General features: G+C 42.8%; 2 protein-coding genes across 2 annotated transcripts in view; both read right to left on the bottom strand.

The window, feature by feature from the left end:
* Nucleotides 1–17,572, bottom strand: part of LOC135215359 (uncharacterized) — a 519,194-nt gene that overhangs the window by 246,667 nt on the left and 254,955 nt on the right. The window lies entirely within an intron of this gene.
* Nucleotides 1,372–17,572, bottom strand: part of LOC135215353 (O-glucosyltransferase rumi homolog) — a 61,999-nt gene continuing 45,798 nt past the window's right edge. The window contains exons 7-8 of the mRNA XM_064249912.1: nt 3,260–3,492; nt 1,372–1,740 (exon numbers count right to left, since the gene is read on the bottom strand). Of these exons, the coding sequence (XP_064105982.1) occupies nt 1,542–1,740; nt 3,260–3,492 (432 nt within the window). The 3' untranslated portion in view covers nt 1,372–1,541. The remainder of the gene's footprint in view (nt 1,741–3,259; nt 3,493–17,572) is intronic.

Raw genomic sequence — 17,572 nt, forward strand, 5'->3', positions numbered from 1 at the left:
TCATACTTTTCTCTTTCTTTCTTTTCAACATACTCGCAGAGATCATTCCCCTCTAGACCCAGGAGCTTACCTGACTCAATAAACTCTTTCACCATCTCACTCATTCTGGCTCTTTCTATATTCTCTGTTTCAAACTGTTAAAGCGTTGATAGCCTAAGCAAGGTCGCCACAATGTTACGGCCTCAGAGAGAGGTCCGCTTCAGGTTCGATATGAAATAAAAAAAAAAAAAAATTTCAACACCAACAGTTGAAACTGGGGATACGAATACAGAAAGAAACACTAACACAACAAAGGTTTATTTACAAGCTTACCAACAAAGGTAAATGCAGAAAGGTATCTCCTATTTACATAAAAAGGCAAAATCTTACACTGCATGAACTGGGGGAACAGTGAGATAATTCAAATACTTGCTGGCCGGTTTAGTGACTCGAAGCGATGACTTCACAAATGGAGAACTGCGATTGCAGAAGTCTACTTGACTCCGTATTGCAGAAAATAATGTCTACTCTTGATACTTGAAAGGCAGGAACTCTTCAAAACCTCTAGCAGGACATTTTCTTCTCTGAAGTCTGCTCAACGTCGAGATAACTCTGTAATCCACTCCTGTAGACAACTAGACCAGAATCCAACCAACTCTCGAGCAACTTTTCCTGTGATCCTTTGTTGGTCCCTTTTTCTCTTATCTCTCTCGGATGATCTCTGCTGCTGCTGATCTCTCACTAATAATCTGATCTGTGGCTCTTACTGAGGATATCTCTCTGTGACTAACTGATGATCTCTCTCTCCTACTTCGTCCGTCGTATTTATATGGCATCCTGAGGGCAGGGCCTAAGGCGAGCGTCACAGACTCCTGAGATTACTGGAACTTCTCTGAAGAATCTAGACGAGGTATTGCATCAGAAATCGCGGCGTTTCTCACATCACGTCGGCGCCTGACGAGTTCCACAACACTCCTGCCGATTCTAGAACCATCATGAGAACAGGCACCTCCAACACAATGCTCAAATGCCTCCTTACTGCCGAAGTTCTCATAAATGCGTTTTTCTTTCCTTTATCTTCCTTTGCTATAAAGCAACTACCTTGACATACTACCACCGTCAAAAACACGCATTCCCAAATGACTGAGCATATCTATTGCTTAAATTCTTTTACCATCCATACATTCATTGTTAGAGAGAGAGAGAGAGAAACTTTATTGACTTAGTAAGTGTGCAAGAGAAGAAGAAAGTTGTATATTTTTGTGCATAACATCAACAGTACTTATAGAATATTGTTATTGCTTATTGGAATAGAATATTGTTATTGCTTACTTTTCCAATTTTACCATTTTTCTTCACAATTTATGAGTCAGGTATACAAAAACAGGCATGAAATGTGCTGTACTCTTTACTGTATAAAAATACAAAAATCTTAAATATTAAAAAATTAATAGTATTGGCTTTCAACAACTTCAATATAAAAATTACTTGCATCATTCTTTTAGTCAAGCCAATATTGGTCAAAAAATAATTAAGTACACTTGTGTTTAACAGGCTGAAGGTTATAGTTTTGGCTTTATTTCTATAAGGCCTTCTTCCTTCTGAGGTTTGTATGTAAGTAACTTTGCATATGTCTGCAACAGTTTTCTCCAGTAGCAAAGTACATCCTTCATTCTTAAGTGGTTTTTGATGAACATCTGTCCTCTTTCAGCAATCTGGGAAACCAGTTCATCATTTTCAGCAGCAAACTGTAAAAGTTTTCTGAAAAAGAAGGTAAATACATATTGTACTGACATCAATAAATTTAAGGTATTTAGTGAGTGTTGAAAATGTATTATTGTGTACAGCTTAATCAAAGAACACAAAAAGTTTTAACTTACACAAAGAGAGAGCCAGGTTATGAAAGAAAATTTTTATTTATTGGTAATACCAGTGATACATAAAGATCTAGAGAAACTATATAACATAAATGTTAGCCCCCAAAAAACCATTCTACAACCTACTAATCTTTCACCCCTTTTTAAATTTTACAAAATTTATATTAAGTATGTATATGCTTTCTATACTAGTTGGTCTACAATATACAAAGAGAAAGGTATGGTATGAGGACCCTGAGGTCTTCAAACTTATAGCAAGAAATCTTTGTAAATATCATATTTTGTGCAATACAAATTTTGGCACATTTTCAGTCTCTCCCTTACCTTTCAAAAAGAGAAAAACAAAATATGAAATAATAGGCCCCTTTCATATTTACAAAGAACTTGCTATTCTGTCAAGCAGACATGTCTAGTTATGTGTGAATCATTTTCAAATACAGTGGACCCCCCGTATTCGCGTTCTCCGGATTCGCGGACTCACACATTCGCGGATTTCTCTCGGGAACGTTTCCCCGCATTATTTGCGGAAAATTCGCGCATTCACGGTATTTTTCTATGAGAAATATCCACAAATTCCTGGTTTTTGTGATCAATTTCATCATAAAATGCACTTTTTGTGAAAAAAACTATTAAAAAAACCAAGTATGAAAATTTTTAGTGGTTTTTCTTAAGTTTTAACTAACAAAATAGGCTGTTTTTAGCGCTTTTATAGGGGTTCCAAACATTCGCGGATTCTAACTATTCACGGGGGGGTCTGGTACGCATCCCCCGTGAATACGGGGGGAACACTGTATCTAAAAAAAAAAAAATAAAATAAAAAGCTAGGGGAGTATCAGTTTAAATTTCATGGGCTGATATCTCAGCATTGCTTCAACCACTTAATCAACTAATGGTCACTCGAAGGAAACTTTATCAGTGCAATAAAATGTAATTTATAGTAACAGACACTACACTCAGTTTGGTGAGATAACCTATTAATATTAAGACTGGTGAATACCATACAGATTATGAAAAAATTTAATTCAATTATTTTCTGTTATGATTCTTGTCATTTGTAAATGTACCACCATCAACAAGCAGAATGTTAAATTGTTTCAAAACAAACCCCTTACTTTACAGCAGCCTGACTAACAGTAGAACATCTCCAGATATGAACCATGAACCTAACCTATACTATTCTAACTTGGATAAATGCTGGTAGAGATAAAGTTGAGAAGTTAAGACATCATTTTAGTACTGAGCTTTCAGGATGCACATCTGACCATGTGGAAGCGTTCTTATTCTTCTGGAGCATTTGAAGAACTGCTAGTAAACTGATATGACTGTATTAAAACAAATCAGGTATCTGCTCTGTACATATCAGCAATTAGCTATAATATAAGAAAAATGTTACTCAGCCTTACCGTAATTCCTCTTTAGATGCACCTGTTTTAACTGGAATGTAATGGACCCAGGGCTTCATTTTTGGATAGAAGAACTCTATCCACTCATCTCCAACGTGAAAAACAAGCGATCCACATAAAAATAGGTGTTTGAACCTAAAACTTGCTGCAACACCTCGGAAATTAAACAAATACTTATACTGGCAGTGCTCTTCTAAAGAAACTTCACTTGCAGGTGGAGCATATAAAGTATCCTAGAAAAAACAATCTTAAATGATCAACAATGCAAATGCAATGTGTGACACAATGTACAGAAAAAGTATAGTAGATTAATACATATTTTAAACAATAACATAGTATTTCTGGGCTCAGTTCGTGTCGCTGCGGGAAATAATCCTTTAGTTCATTATTTCTTAGGTAAATGAGCTAACAAATACCAGAGAATAAACAAAATAAAGAAGAGGTCAGTATAACGGACTCGCTCACCCAAAATAAAAGAAGGGTGTCGGTATGGTAACTAGGGCGAGTGAGACCACTACCACAAACTTCTTGCCATTTAGAAATTTCCCACAACAAACTCCCTCAAAGAGAGAGCCGACCCACAGAGTGGGGCGGCAACTACTACTACTGCAACCCACGCCAAGCCGACTGCCGCGCCTCTGGTGGCCATCCTTTACGTTAGCAGTCCAAGAGACCCACGGGTTTCTTTTTGCTCTTGATTTTGTGCTGTGTTTGCGTGATTTATCGCTACCATGGAACGTTCAGCTATTGCAGCGGCTAAGTTTTCTGCAAGGTTTCGATTTAGTTTCGTTCCTTTCATGAGCCTGTATTTGCCGTTTTTTAGGTATAGATACAGGTTCCCGGTCTGGAGCATGGCGGCATTGTTCTGCCTCATGTCGGTTTGGTTCTCGGTCTCCCATACCTGGAACCTTTCCCTTATTTTTAACGTGCGTCTCTAGTCCTTTTTATTATTATTTTAATAGGGGATTTAACCTACCTTGGTTTTAGGTCATGCATGCATGTCTCTCTACCTTACCTAGGCATTCAGTTTTTTCTTGTCCAGACCCTAGCCATCGCTCTTCGTATTGGCCCAGGCTAGCTTTGAGTGGTAGACTTTCTTTCGGGTTAGTCGTACACTCCTGGATATTTTTCTCTTACTGTAATTTTATTTTCCCCTACTTTTGTTTTTTGTATATTGCGTTTTGGTTAGCCTAGGGCGTCTGGTCTGTTAGCTTAGCCTAGGTATCAGTGGTCCCATGGTCCTCTTTTACAGTTTGTTGCATCCTTATTGTCAGTTTTGCTGCATCACGTTTGTTGCATCTTTCTGATCAGTTTGGTTGCATTATCCTAGGCTACCGATTTTGTCGGTTGTGTTGTGTTATCGTACCTTGGTCACCTTGTGATCGTGGTACAGCCAGACGCCCGTCCCAGTCGCCTTTCCTCCCTCCCTGCTCTCCCCATAGAGTAGGGGGGTGGGAGGTTTGTCCTTGCTCGCTCCATCCGGGCCTGACTCCCTCTCTCCCTATGCGGAGGGAGTAGGGGAGTCTGGACAGACGCTTGGCTGGGAGTGACCTTGCTCTCCCTGGTTTCAGTGGTGCTTCGCTGTGACAGAGTTGGGGGGTTGGCCTCCCCCCGCCTCCGGCGCTCCGCTGTATGCTCGGGAACTGTTTTCGCCCCTCCTCGCTTCCTCCCCCATGACGACGGATCTCTGTTTTCTTTCCTGGAGCCCCATCGATTACGGGGGGGAGGTGCGGTAGCCCCGCCTACCGGCGGAGTATATGCGTTTTCAGTTGGTCACTTTTTGCTTTCCACCGTTCCTTCTCTCCGGTGAGTGCCCTAGGCATTTCGCCGAAGGAGTCGGACAGCGCAGCGATTCGGAGTCGTTCTCCGGATTTAGTTTAACTGTTTATGCTTAAGATAATTATTTAAGTTATTTATAAGTTACCTTAAGCTGGGTTCCTCCCCTGACCTTGGTGTGTTTCATTCTCCGGCCTACGCCGGAGTCTTCATTTTATGCCTTTTAAGGTGATAGGGGAGGGGTTATGCCCGAAAATTTATCATTCTCCGGCATGCAACGGAGTACTAGAGTAGCCCTGTGAGTGTTATATCGATACTCATGTATCCTTCCACTTACAGACTACCAACTGTGAGCACCCGGGGTGCAACGCTGTGCTCCAGGACCCCTGTGGACATGAGGTCTGCAGGTCTCATGCTCCGTGTTCTACTACTCACGGAAGTTTGCAGGTCTGGTTCCACGAGACGTGTACGATCTGCTACGATCTTGTGAGTCAGTTTTTGGACGGGGTAAGTATTTTCCATCAGCATAGTCATAAGATATGAATTCTGGAAAATATATTTTAAGCTTAAGTTTTCTCTAATATTATGGAATATATGCTGGTATTGTCTAGACTTAAGCTTATTTTATTTTAAGGTTGAATCTCAACTTTAGCCTAAAATCTAATAGACACCCTCTCTTCCAGGCTGCCGCGGTCAGGGAGACTGCTCTTGCAACCTTGAGAGCTTGGGTCGGCGGCTTCAGGAAGAACGCCGCCAAGGGACAGCCCTACATCCTAGAGAAGAGGATGGCTGTCCTGCTGTTTCCCGGCGGCAAGTCGACGGGGTACGTCGACCCGGCGGAGGCAGCCTCGACGATGACGGCGATCCAACGGCAGGTCGCCCAATGTATGAAGGAACCAGGCCAGGATATTTCGGCGGAGGTCGCCACTTTGGATTTGAATGTAGAGCCTATGGTAGGCGTAGATGATTTGTTGGTCGAGGTAGGTACGTTGGACGCTTAAGGGGTTTCCTTGGGCACCACTGGATCTTCTTCTCCTGCTACTTCTGCTGCTTCCTTCCAGGGCTTTACGGGAGCGGAGCTCTCGTATGGTACGCCCGGTGCTTCTGTGGTCCCCAAAGTCAAGGGTCACAGAACGCAGAAATCTTTGACTAAGACGTCGTCGTCTAAAAAGACTTCTTCGGTGTCTTCCTCTTGTAAGTCTTCGGCTTCTAATCCCGGAGCAGAGAAGGGTAAGACATCTGCTTCGAGCTCTAGAGCCTCGAAGAGTAAGTCCTCCAAGGAGAGATCCCGTACTCCGGTGGAGTCAGTGGTCCCTCCTTCCCCTACGGTACCTCTGGTGAGTTACCCGTCTACTTCGACATCAGTTCCTAGCTTTGATCCCAACGCTTTCTCCGCCGGGATGATGCAACAGATGGGAGACTTAGTAGGGTCCCTGAGGACTAGTATGGAACAGATGTTCTTGCAGTTGTCAGACAGGATTGCCACACAGGAAAATCTTATGTCTGGCTTCAACCAGGCCCCTCAAGCTGCCTCTCCGGCACCTGGCGCAGGCCTACTCCAGCTTCCTCCTCATGATTCTCTCCCTCCATTCTCCATGAACAATCCCTGGAGAGTAGCTTCCTACGCTCCTTTTCAGGACGGGTTCATTTCTATCCCAGAGTGTGGCACTCGAAGAATCGAAGACTTCGAGTTTTACCAGGAGAATCTTCAACCTCCGTTCATTGGCTACGCCAGGCTGACGGAGGCTGCTATGAATAGGGAGGATAAGGTTCCTAGGGAGACAGTGCTGTACTCCAGGGACCAGGTGCAGAGGGAATGGCTCCAGTGTTTGGATGAAATGGACTGTTCCAACACTAGAATCCAGGCATTCAAGAGTCCCTTCACCATCTTTACGATGGAGGAAGAGACTCCTCTTCCTTTCTTGACCAAGATCGCCAGCGTTACCATCCCGGCTGGCTTAAAGGGAGAGCCCTTGCCACAGTTGAGGGAGGCGGACCCCACATCACCCTTACTTCCTTCGCTTGGGGATTTGTGGGAAGACCTACCAAACACCTTTTCGGTAGGCAAGCTGGACCAGTTCGGCGAGAAGCTTCCGAGACTCCCTGATAGCCTCATTCAGTCCGAATTTCAGGCTAGAACTAGGCTGGCCAGATCTCTTAATACCATGGCGATGACTGAAGTAGCGGCCCTATCATATGCTTTGGAGCCGCTATTCAAGCTGTTGACCAAATCACAGACTTGTACAGTCCAATCGGACTTGTACGAGTTTGTGGTTGCTAGGGTCAACTGCCGGAAGCATGTCCTTCAGGAAGCAACTATGAGCCGAATAAGTTGCTCTCCTCCAACATTTGGGGGGCAGACCTCTTCCCAGAAGCCATGGTAAAAGAGGTTCAAAACGAGGCCACGAGGCTCAATCAGAGCCTCAAAGACCGTTGGGGCCTCTTTGCCAAAAGACGTCAAGACCCTTCGTCTACAGGCAAGAAACTAAAGAAGGCCAAAAGGTTTCAGCCTTACCAAAAGAAGCCTCAGCACTTCAGTCAGGCTGTGTCTGCGGTGCCAGTTGTTCAGCCAGGACAGCCTTCCACTTAGAAAACTCAGGCTCAGCCTATCTACCTGATTTCCCCACAATCTCAACCTTCCACGTCCTATGCTGTCTCCCCGGCATTCAACCAGGTGTTCGAAGGCCAGGCCTTTCAACACTTCGACCGGTTCGCCAGGGGAAGTAGAGCTAGAGGAGCCTTTCGCCAGAGAGGATCAGGAAGGTTGCTCAACAGGGGAAAGCACTTCCGTGGAGGCCGCGGAGGTCACTCGGCTCAACAGCAGTGAGATCTCAAGGTAGGAGGGAGATGTTCTCTTCCGGCATCGGTGGGGATTCAGCAAGTGGGCACAAAGCATTGTGTCGAAAGGCCTGGGTTGGAGTTGGATCGGAGGTCCCCCTCCACCCAGACCATTCCTTCAACTTCCATCGAAGGAATTGACAGAGTATGCGGAGGAACTCCTTCAGAAAGGAGCAATAGCGAGAGTCAAGCGGTTAAAGTTTCAAGGTCGCTTATTCAGCGTGCCAAAGAAAGGCTCATTAAAAACAAGGGTAATCTTCGACTTGTCCCAGTTTAAACTTAGCCATTCGCTGTGACAAGTTCAAAAATGCTGACTATCTCGCAGGTGCGGACCTTACTTCCCCGTGGGGCCGTCACCACCTCTATCGATCTTACAGACGCATACTATCATATCCCTATTGCAAGACACTTTCGCCCTTACCTAGGCTTCAAGCTGGGAGACCAAGCGTTCTCGTTCAAGGTAGTTCCCTTCGGTCTGAACGTAGCCCCCAGGGTATTCACGAAGTTAGCGGAAGTAGTGGTTCAACAACTAAGGTCTCAAGGGATAATGGTAGTAGCGTACCTCAACGACTGGTTGATTTGGGCACCAAGAGTCGAGGAATGCCGCAAAGCCACAAAGAAAGTCATTCAGTTCCTGGAATATCTGGGGTTCCAGATAAACAGGACAAAGTCAAGACTCACTCCGGAGTCCCGTTTTCAATGGCTGGGTATTCAATGGAATTTATCCTCTCACACCCTGTCAATTCCGGTAGCCAAAAGGAAGGAAATAGCGAAGTCAGTGAAGCAATTTCTAAGGTACAAATATGCTTCAAGGAGAAACCAGGAAAGAATCCTAGGTTCCCTTCAGTTTGCCTCAGTAACAAACATCTTGATGAAAGCCAAACTGAAAGACTTAACCAGGATCTGGCGCTCAAGAGCAAATGTCAGATCCAGAGACAAGTTGTCAGCAATACCGCAAATTCTCCGAAATCGCCTGCGTCCTTGGACAAAGATGAAGAATCTGTACATGTCAGTGCCTCTTCAATTCCCTCCTCCGGGAATCACTATCTACACAGATGCTTCATTAAGCGGCTGGGGAGGATATTCTCAGTTCAAGAAAGTTCAAGGAACTTGGTCACCCCAATTCTGCCAGCTCCACATAAATGTATTGGAAGCAATGGCAGTGTTCCTAACTCTGAAGAGGCTCCTTCCACCAAAGAACTCTCATGTAAAGTTAGTTCTGGACAGTGCAGTAGTAGTTCACTGCATAAACAGGGGAGGCTCCAAGTCAAGACACCTGAATCATGTCATGGTAGCCATCTTTTCCCTGGCGGACAAGTTCAGTTGGCACCTCTCCTCCACCCATCTGGCCGGAGTGAGGAATGTTATAGCAGATGCTCTATCCCGGTCAGTCCCACTGGAGTCGGAATGGTCGCTGGACAACAGTTCGTTCCAATGGATACGCCGGAGGGTACCAGGTCTACAAGTAGATCTGTTTGCCTCTCAAGCGAACCACAAACTTCCTTGTTATGTGGCTCCCAACCTGGACCCTCTGGCCTATGCCACAGACGCTCTATCCATAGACTGGAACAACTGGGAAAAGATTTACATCTTTCCTCCGGTGAATCTTCTCCTGAAAGTTCTGAGCAAACTCAGGACTTTCAATGGTCAGGTAGCTCTAGTAGCACCGGACTGGCCGAAGAGCAATTGGTACCCCCTGCTGCTAGAATTGGGTCTTCGTCCCCTTCGGATTCCCAATCCCAGACTCTCCCAGTCGGTACAAATGAAGACTGTGTTTGCTTCCTCAGGAATTCTCAAAGCCCTAACTTTATGGACTTCATGAAGTTCGCGGCCAAGAGGGATGCAAATATAGATCCACAAAATATCCTCTTCTTAGAATCAGATAAAAGGGATTCAACTTTGAGGCAGTATGACGCTGCAGTTAAAAAGTTGGCATCTTTCCTGAGAGAATCGGACATTAAAATCATGACAGTCAACTCAACTATATCCTTTTTCAAATCCTTATTTGAAAAAGGGTTCGCAGCTAGCACTATTACGACAAACAAATCAGCCTTGAAGAAAATCTTTCAGTTGGGTTTTAATATAGACTTAACAGACTCCTACTTTTCGTCTATTCCCAAGGCTTGTGCTAGACTTAGACCTTCCGTAAGGCCTACTTCAGTGTCATGGTTTCTGAATGATGTTCTAAAACTGGCTTCGGATACAGATAATACGACATGTTCATTCATAATGCTCTTAAGAAAAACATTATTTTTATTAAGCTTAGCTTCGGGAGCTAGAATTTCAGAACTGTCGGCGCTATCCAGAGATTCGGGTCATATAGAATTTCTCCCCTCAGGAGAAGTTCTGCTTTCTCCGGATCGCAGCTTTTTAGCAAAAAATGAGGACCCTTTGTTGAGGTGGGAACCATGGAAAGTCATTCCCCTTCCCCAAGACCTTTCTCTTTGTCTGGTGATGACCTTACGAGCCTTTCTGTCTAGGACATCCTCCTCCTCTTTGGGTCCCCTCTTTAGGAGGGAAAAGGTGGTACCTTATCAATTAAAGGTATAAGGCAACAGATCCTATACTTTATTAAACAAGCTAACCCTGAATCTTTCCCTAAGGCACACGATGTCAGGGCAGTGGCCACCTCAATTAATTATTTTCAGCATATAAACTTTGATGATTTGAAAAAATATACTGGATGGAAATCGCCGACAGTATTTAAGCATCACTACTTAAAGTCTTTGGAATCTCTGAAATTTTCAGCAGTGGCAGCGGGTAACATAGTTTCCCCTGACTCTGTCCAGTAGTATAATTGAAGATCCAGATCTCCTTTCTACCTACCTTAACTAACATTTGTCTAGCCTGCCATATTGCTCTACACTTCGTCTTGAGTCTTAGCTGCTCTCATGATTGCTTGGTGGTGTGCCCCTTATTTTTATGCTAGGGTCACCCACAAATGTTTGTATATATTATCATTATGAGTGTGGTCCCCTTATTTTTATGCTAGGGTTCCACACTCCCATTTATCAATGGTTTGTTGCCTTATGGCTTTGTATTTATGAACTCATTAAGTGTGTTGTTTATGTATTTTCCACACACATGTTGTTTTGCATAATCATACTTGTAACTTGTGTAAATACTTTTGTAAATATTTATAGCTGTAAGTTACATTTATTTTGTTATTCCTTAATCAGAAAATTGTCTGAAGATTCTGTATGAATATTCCAGTTTTGTTTCAATTATATTATTTTAGTTAAGTTTTAGTTTTATTGAGACCCTCTGTACTTTCAATCTTGTGCTAATTCTCTGGTATTATTTCGCGCAGCGACACGAACTGAGCCCAGAAAAAGGATTTTGACGTAGGAAAAATCTATTTCTGGGCCATTGGTTCGTGTCGCCCAGTGAAATCCCACCTCTTCCCAACCCTTCGCTCAAGATCGATTGCTAACTTCAGGATGGCCACCAGAGGCGCGGTAGTCGGCTTGGCGTGGGTTGCAGTAGTAGTAATTGCCGCCCCGCTCTGTGGGTCGGCTCTCTCTTTGAGGGAGTTTGTTGTGGGAAATTTCTAAATGGCAAGAAGTTCGTGGTAGTGGTCTCACTCGCCCTAGTTACCATACCGACACCCTTCTTTTATTTTGGGTGAGCGAGTCAGTTATACTGACCTCTCCTTTATTTTGTTTATTCTCTGGTATTTGTTAGCTCATTTACCTAAGAAATAATGAACTAAAGGATTATTTTGCTGGGCGACACGAACCAATCACCCAGAAATAGATTTTTCCTACGTCAAAATCCTTTATTTGAAAGGGGTTAACAATGATAATGATAAGAGACTGTAAATGATCAAACTTTTGTGAGAAACCTACAAGTAAAACACATCACATAATGATGTCATATCAATGACAATCAACCCTTCAATGCCGAGCCGGTACTTCCGTAAGTGTCTACCGTATGCCGGCGGCGTTCGTGAGTGAGCGCCGAAGCGGAAATTTTTTTTTTTTTCCAAAAAAATCACAGCACACTTAATTTTCAAGATTAAGAGTTCATTTTTGGCTCCTTTTTTGTCATTGCCTGAAGTTTAGTATGCAACCATCAGAAATGAAAAAAATATCATTATCATATATAAATATTGGGATATATGACAGCGCGAAAAAAATGTCATATATAATTGTATACAAATCATGCTGTGACCAAAACAGTTAAAGCTAATGAGTTAATTATTTTTTCGTTGTATTGTACACTAAATTGCGATGATTTTAGTATATAACAAATTGTAAAACGATCAAAGCAACACAGAGAAAATATTATCACAATAGGATGCATGAATTCATAACGCGCGGACGTAAAAAAGAGCTTTCAAAAATTCACCATAAATCGAAATATTGTTCTAGAGACTTCCCGTTTGTCGCAAAATGGAGATAATTGATTGAATATTACTAAACTGTAAGTTTTGTAGCTTACAATTACAATTTTCGACCATTTCGATCGAGTTAAAGTTGACCGAAGGATGAATTTTTTCTATTTATCGTTATTTATATGAAAATATTTCAAAACTAATAATAGCTACAACCATGGGTTGTTTTTAGTTGTATTCTACAAGAAATTGCGCACATTTTCATATATAGAACTTTATGTAACGGCTAATTTAAAATGGTGCAAACATTACGACAATCGGACGAAAAAAATTTATGATTTTTTCGGAAGTTACCGGGCGGACGTAAGGAAAAGTTTTTTTCATAATCACCATAAATCGAAATATTGTGCTAGAGACTTCCAATTTGTTGCACAATAAAGGTAAATGATTGAACATTACTAGAATGTAATAGTTTTAGCTTACAATTGCGTTTTTTGACCATCTCGGTCGAGTCAAAGTTGACCGAAAATTGAAATTTTGGCACTTATTATTTATATGAAAATATTTCAAAACTGATAAACGCTACAACCATGGGTTGTTTTTAGTTGAGTTCTACATGAAAATGCACACATTTTCATATATAAAACATTATGTAATGCTAATTTAAAATGGTGCAAACATTACGACAATCGGATGAAAAAATGTCTGATTTTTTTCGGAAGAGTTACCGCGCGGACATAAGGAAAATGTTTTTTTATTCATAAATTCACCATAAATCAAAATATTGTGCTAATTACTTCTAATTTGTTGCAAAATAGAGGTAACTGATTGAGTAATACTAGAATGTAAGAGTTTTAGCTTACAATTGCGTTTTTCGACCATTTCGGTCGAGTCAAAGTTGACCGAAGGTTGATATTTTGGCACTTATCGTTATTTATATGAAAATATTTCAAAACTGATAAAAGCTACAACCATGGGTTGTTTTAAACTGTATTCTACATGAAATTGCGCACATTTTCATATATAAAACTTTATTTAACGGCTAATATAAAACTGTGCAAACATTACGACAATCAGACGAAAAAATTTCTGATTTTTTCGGCAGTTACCACGCTGACGTAGGAAAAAGTTTTTTTTCCTAAAATTCACCATAAATCGAAATATTGTGCTAGAGACTTCCAAATTGTTGTAAAATGAAGGTAAATGGTTGAATATTACTAGAATATAAGAGTTTTAGCTTACAATTACGTTTTATTACCATTTTGGTAGAGTCAAAATTGACCGAAAGTTGAAATTTTGGCATTTATCGTTATTTATATGAAAATATTTCAAAACTGATAAAAGTTACAACCATGAGTTGTATTTTGTTGTATTCTACATGAAATTGCACACATTTTCATATATAAAACTCTATGTAACGGCTAATATAAAATGGTGCAAAAATTATGTCAAAGTGACAAAATAAATTCTGAGATGTGTCGCTGATGCTTTTTAGTGCGAGACGAAAGAAATTCGCGCTTGCACGCCTGGGTAACGATTGTAAACAAAACAACAGCTTGATCCGTGAACTCCCAGCATCCCCCAAGGCGTGTGATTCAAAGGTTTTCACCTAGTAGGCCTATAACTATTTTTCCGCGAATTTTTAAAAAAACTTTTTTTCGTCGACGTTTCGTACGCCAGTTCGGCACCCGACAGATAATTTTTGTCAACGTTTAATAGGTCCAATCGGCGTTAAAGGGTCAAAGGTCAGGCCCCCAGCCAAACATAGGAATCATTTCTCATGCTTTCCCTCTTTACTTTTTCAATGGCACTACAAGTCAATAATTTTCTATGTTCATGAATTTATTTATATACATTTTTCTTGTTAAAACAAGCTTAAAAATTAGGCCCAATTTAGTTAGCATGTACAAATAACTATAGTATTCTTTCCCTAAAATAAACATTTAGTTGCTCCTGTTATATTTAGATGACAGGAGAGACATTATTTAATATACTATTTAGTCTTAGCAAATCTTCTAAAAACCAAAGTATATGGAATTTTTATTATAAAATTAATATTAATAATACTTACCTGTATAATTTATCTAGCCCTAAATACCCACAAACTGCACCAAAATTTACCACATTGGCAAGAGAAAGGAGCGCGGAGCAAAAAGGCGACTCAGTCCCGAAGGACAAGTGCCGGCAGTCCAACCTGGTCTCATGTTAAACGAACATTGGAGGGTGTATCAACGCAACCAACGTCGTCAACAAGAAACTCAGGGCTACTAAATGTCGCCTGATCTTGCACAAGTGTCTGACTCCAAGAAAACAGGTGAGACAAAAAGTAGATGGTGAACGAGTCACCAGATGACAGCAGACGATCCATCGACTAATTCCCTATCCAGAAGGACAATGGAAGAAGCGTGAATCGTCAGGACAAGCGAACCAGTGGCTAGTCCTAGGCCGGCATCGACTTTGGGAGAAGCATAGTCGCAAGTGCCGACAACCTAGTGGCTGGTCCCATGCCACACTGACAATGGAAGCAGCATGAGTTGTCAAGCAGCTAGTCCTTGTCATCAACAACACCTAAATACCAAACTGCCTAATTCCCATTATAACTAAACCAAAAACTGCCATAAGTTATAATGTAAAAACAAAAAATATATACAACAAAAAATAAATATATACAGGTAGCAACCAAATGTAAAACAGGAAGACTACCTAATTCTCCTGTCTGACGACCTGCCCTGCCATCACCAACGGGCCCAAGGAATGAAAGTCGCCTAGAACTAGAGAAATATCCCTCAAGTAAAAGGAGGCAAAAACAGAATTAGAACGCCAAGTCGCCGCCTCAAGCACCTTGGCAACCAAGACGTTCTTCATAAAAGCTACTGATGTAGCAACTGCTCTAATACTGTATGCTCTCGGTGTCTGGCCCTCACAGGCAGCCGAACCACCAGTTTAATAATAAGATCTCTGAGAAAAAAGGATACACCATTCTTTGATATAGGTCTCTTGACATTTCGGGGTGAAACAAACAGATGACGGGGACGACCCTGGATGTCCTTCGTTCGGAGTAAATAGCATGAGAGCGCCCTAACAGGGCAAAGAACTAATTCCTCATTTAAATTACTGAGAAAGTCGACCAGCCACTTCAGCACGAAAGACCTGGGAATGGGATTATCAGACGATTCAGTATTGCGACAAATTCGGGAAGGTATGACAAAATCATGTCTTGTCCAGATCTGGCAACCAGAAAAGAGCACTTGCAGTTCACCCACCCTCTTGGCTGTAGGCAGCGAGACAAGGAAGAGTGTCTTAGAAGAGAGGTCCCTAAATTTGGCAGAATTCAGAGGCTCAAACGGAGGGAACCTTAAGGCTTGAAGGACTTTGTTAACGTCCCATTTCGGAGGCGAACACTGCGGCCTGGGTCGAGATAGGGAAAAAGATCGAAGTAAATCTCTAATGACATAAGATGAAGAGATCTCAGGGAGCCTTGCCTTAAAAACATAGGAAAGCATCAACCTGTAACCCTTAATGCACGAAGGTGACAGAGCCCTGTCATGATGTAAATGAACTGAAAACTCCGCTACTTTCGGTAAGGAAGGTCTAGAAATTGAATGTCCTTGAGACTTACACCAACGTCTGTAAACCGACCATTTAGCCTGATAATTTACTCTGGTTGATTGCCGTCTGGCAAGAGCCAACTGTCGCGCCACTCTGGAGGAGAACCCTTCGTGCTTGGAGAACCTCCTGACAGTCTCCAGGCATGAAGATGAAGCATGTGGAGCCTCTGATGGAACCGATGAAAATGGGGTTGTTTGAGAAGATCTGGTCTCTCTGGCAGGCGAATGGGGGGTTCCACCAATGCTTCCAGAAGGTCGGGAAACCACTCCTTCAGTGGCCAGAAGGGGGCGATCAAAGTGAGATCCAGACGCTTGGTTGCCCTCACTTTGTTGAGGACTGACCTCACCAGAGAGAACGGAGGAAAGGCATAGGCTTGAAGTCCCTCCCAGTCCTGCAAAAAGAGTCTGTCCCGGCACTCTGAGGAGTCTGGTAAGGGGCGAAGAATATCTGGCACCAAAAATTCAGTGGGGTGGCAAACAGATCGACTGTGACAGGCCATTTCTTCCTGAGGTTGTCGAAGACTTCCTGGCAAAGTGTCCATTCCGACCCTTGAACTTCGTTCGGTCTCGACAAGGCGTCTGCTAAGACGTTGTGATGGCCGAGGATAAACTGAGGGACCAACGTAATCCCCCAGTCTTCTGCCCAACACAGGATTGATCGGGCTCTTTGAGTGAGAAGATCCGACTGTGTGCCGCCTTGGTTTCTCAAGTACGAGACTGCTGTGGTGTTGTCGACAAAGATCGCGACAACCGACTCCAACAGTTGTTCCTGAAATGAAAGAAGGCCTAGGTACACTGCCCTCAGTTCCCTCCAATTTATTGACATGATCCTCTCCTCCTCTAACCAAAGGCCCGAAGCGGCTTCGGAGCCCAGGTGTGCGGCCCAACCTTGATCCGAGGCGTCTGACCAAAACATTAGGTCCGGAGGAACCGAAAGAAGAGATGTCCCTGACTTGAGGCAGTGAACTTGCATCCACCAACGGAGATCCTTCCGACACTGTGGAGAAGAGGCGACTATCGTGTCCTCGGACACGAAATCCCATGACTGGCGAAGTGTCGACTGAAGGGACCTCATTCTGAGACGACCTCCGGGAACCAGTTGGATGAGGGATGACAAATGGCCCAGGAGAGACCTCCAAAGAGAAACTGGCTGCGTTACGGAGGACAAAAATTCTTCGATCAGACTCAGAAGCTTGTCTATCCATTTCTGAGCGGGAGAAGCCCTCAAAATCTGGGAATTCAAAACAATCCCCAGATAAGTCATGATCTGGCAAGGGATTAGATTGGACTTGTCGAAGTTGACACGAATGCCCAATTCGACACAAAGAGACAGAACTATCTCCCTTGACCGGAGACATTTCTGTAGAGATTCGGCCTGGACTAGCCAATCGTCCAGATAAAACGCATCCTTACATTTAACTGATGCAGAATATGTAGCTGAAACAGGAGCCATCACCCGAGAAAAGACCTGTGGAGCAGTGGTGAGGCCAAAACAAAGGGTCTTGAACTGGAAAACTCCCGAGTCCGTGAAAAACCGAAGGTATGGTCTGCTTCTTGGATGGATGGGGATTTGCAGATAAGCATCCTGCAGATTGATGGAAATCATCCAGTCCCCCCTCCTGACGGATGAAAGAACAGTCTGGACCGTCTCCATCCTGAACTTGGACTTTAGAATGAACTTGTTCAAGACCGAAAGATCTATGATGGGGCGCCAGGCACCCGAGGCCTTTAGAACTACAAACATCCGAGAGTAAA

This window comes from Macrobrachium nipponense, chromosome 5 (assembly GCF_015104395.2).
Source record: "Macrobrachium nipponense isolate FS-2020 chromosome 5, ASM1510439v2, whole genome shotgun sequence".
NCBI classification, from domain to species: Eukaryota; Metazoa; Arthropoda; class Malacostraca; order Decapoda; family Palaemonidae; genus Macrobrachium; species Macrobrachium nipponense.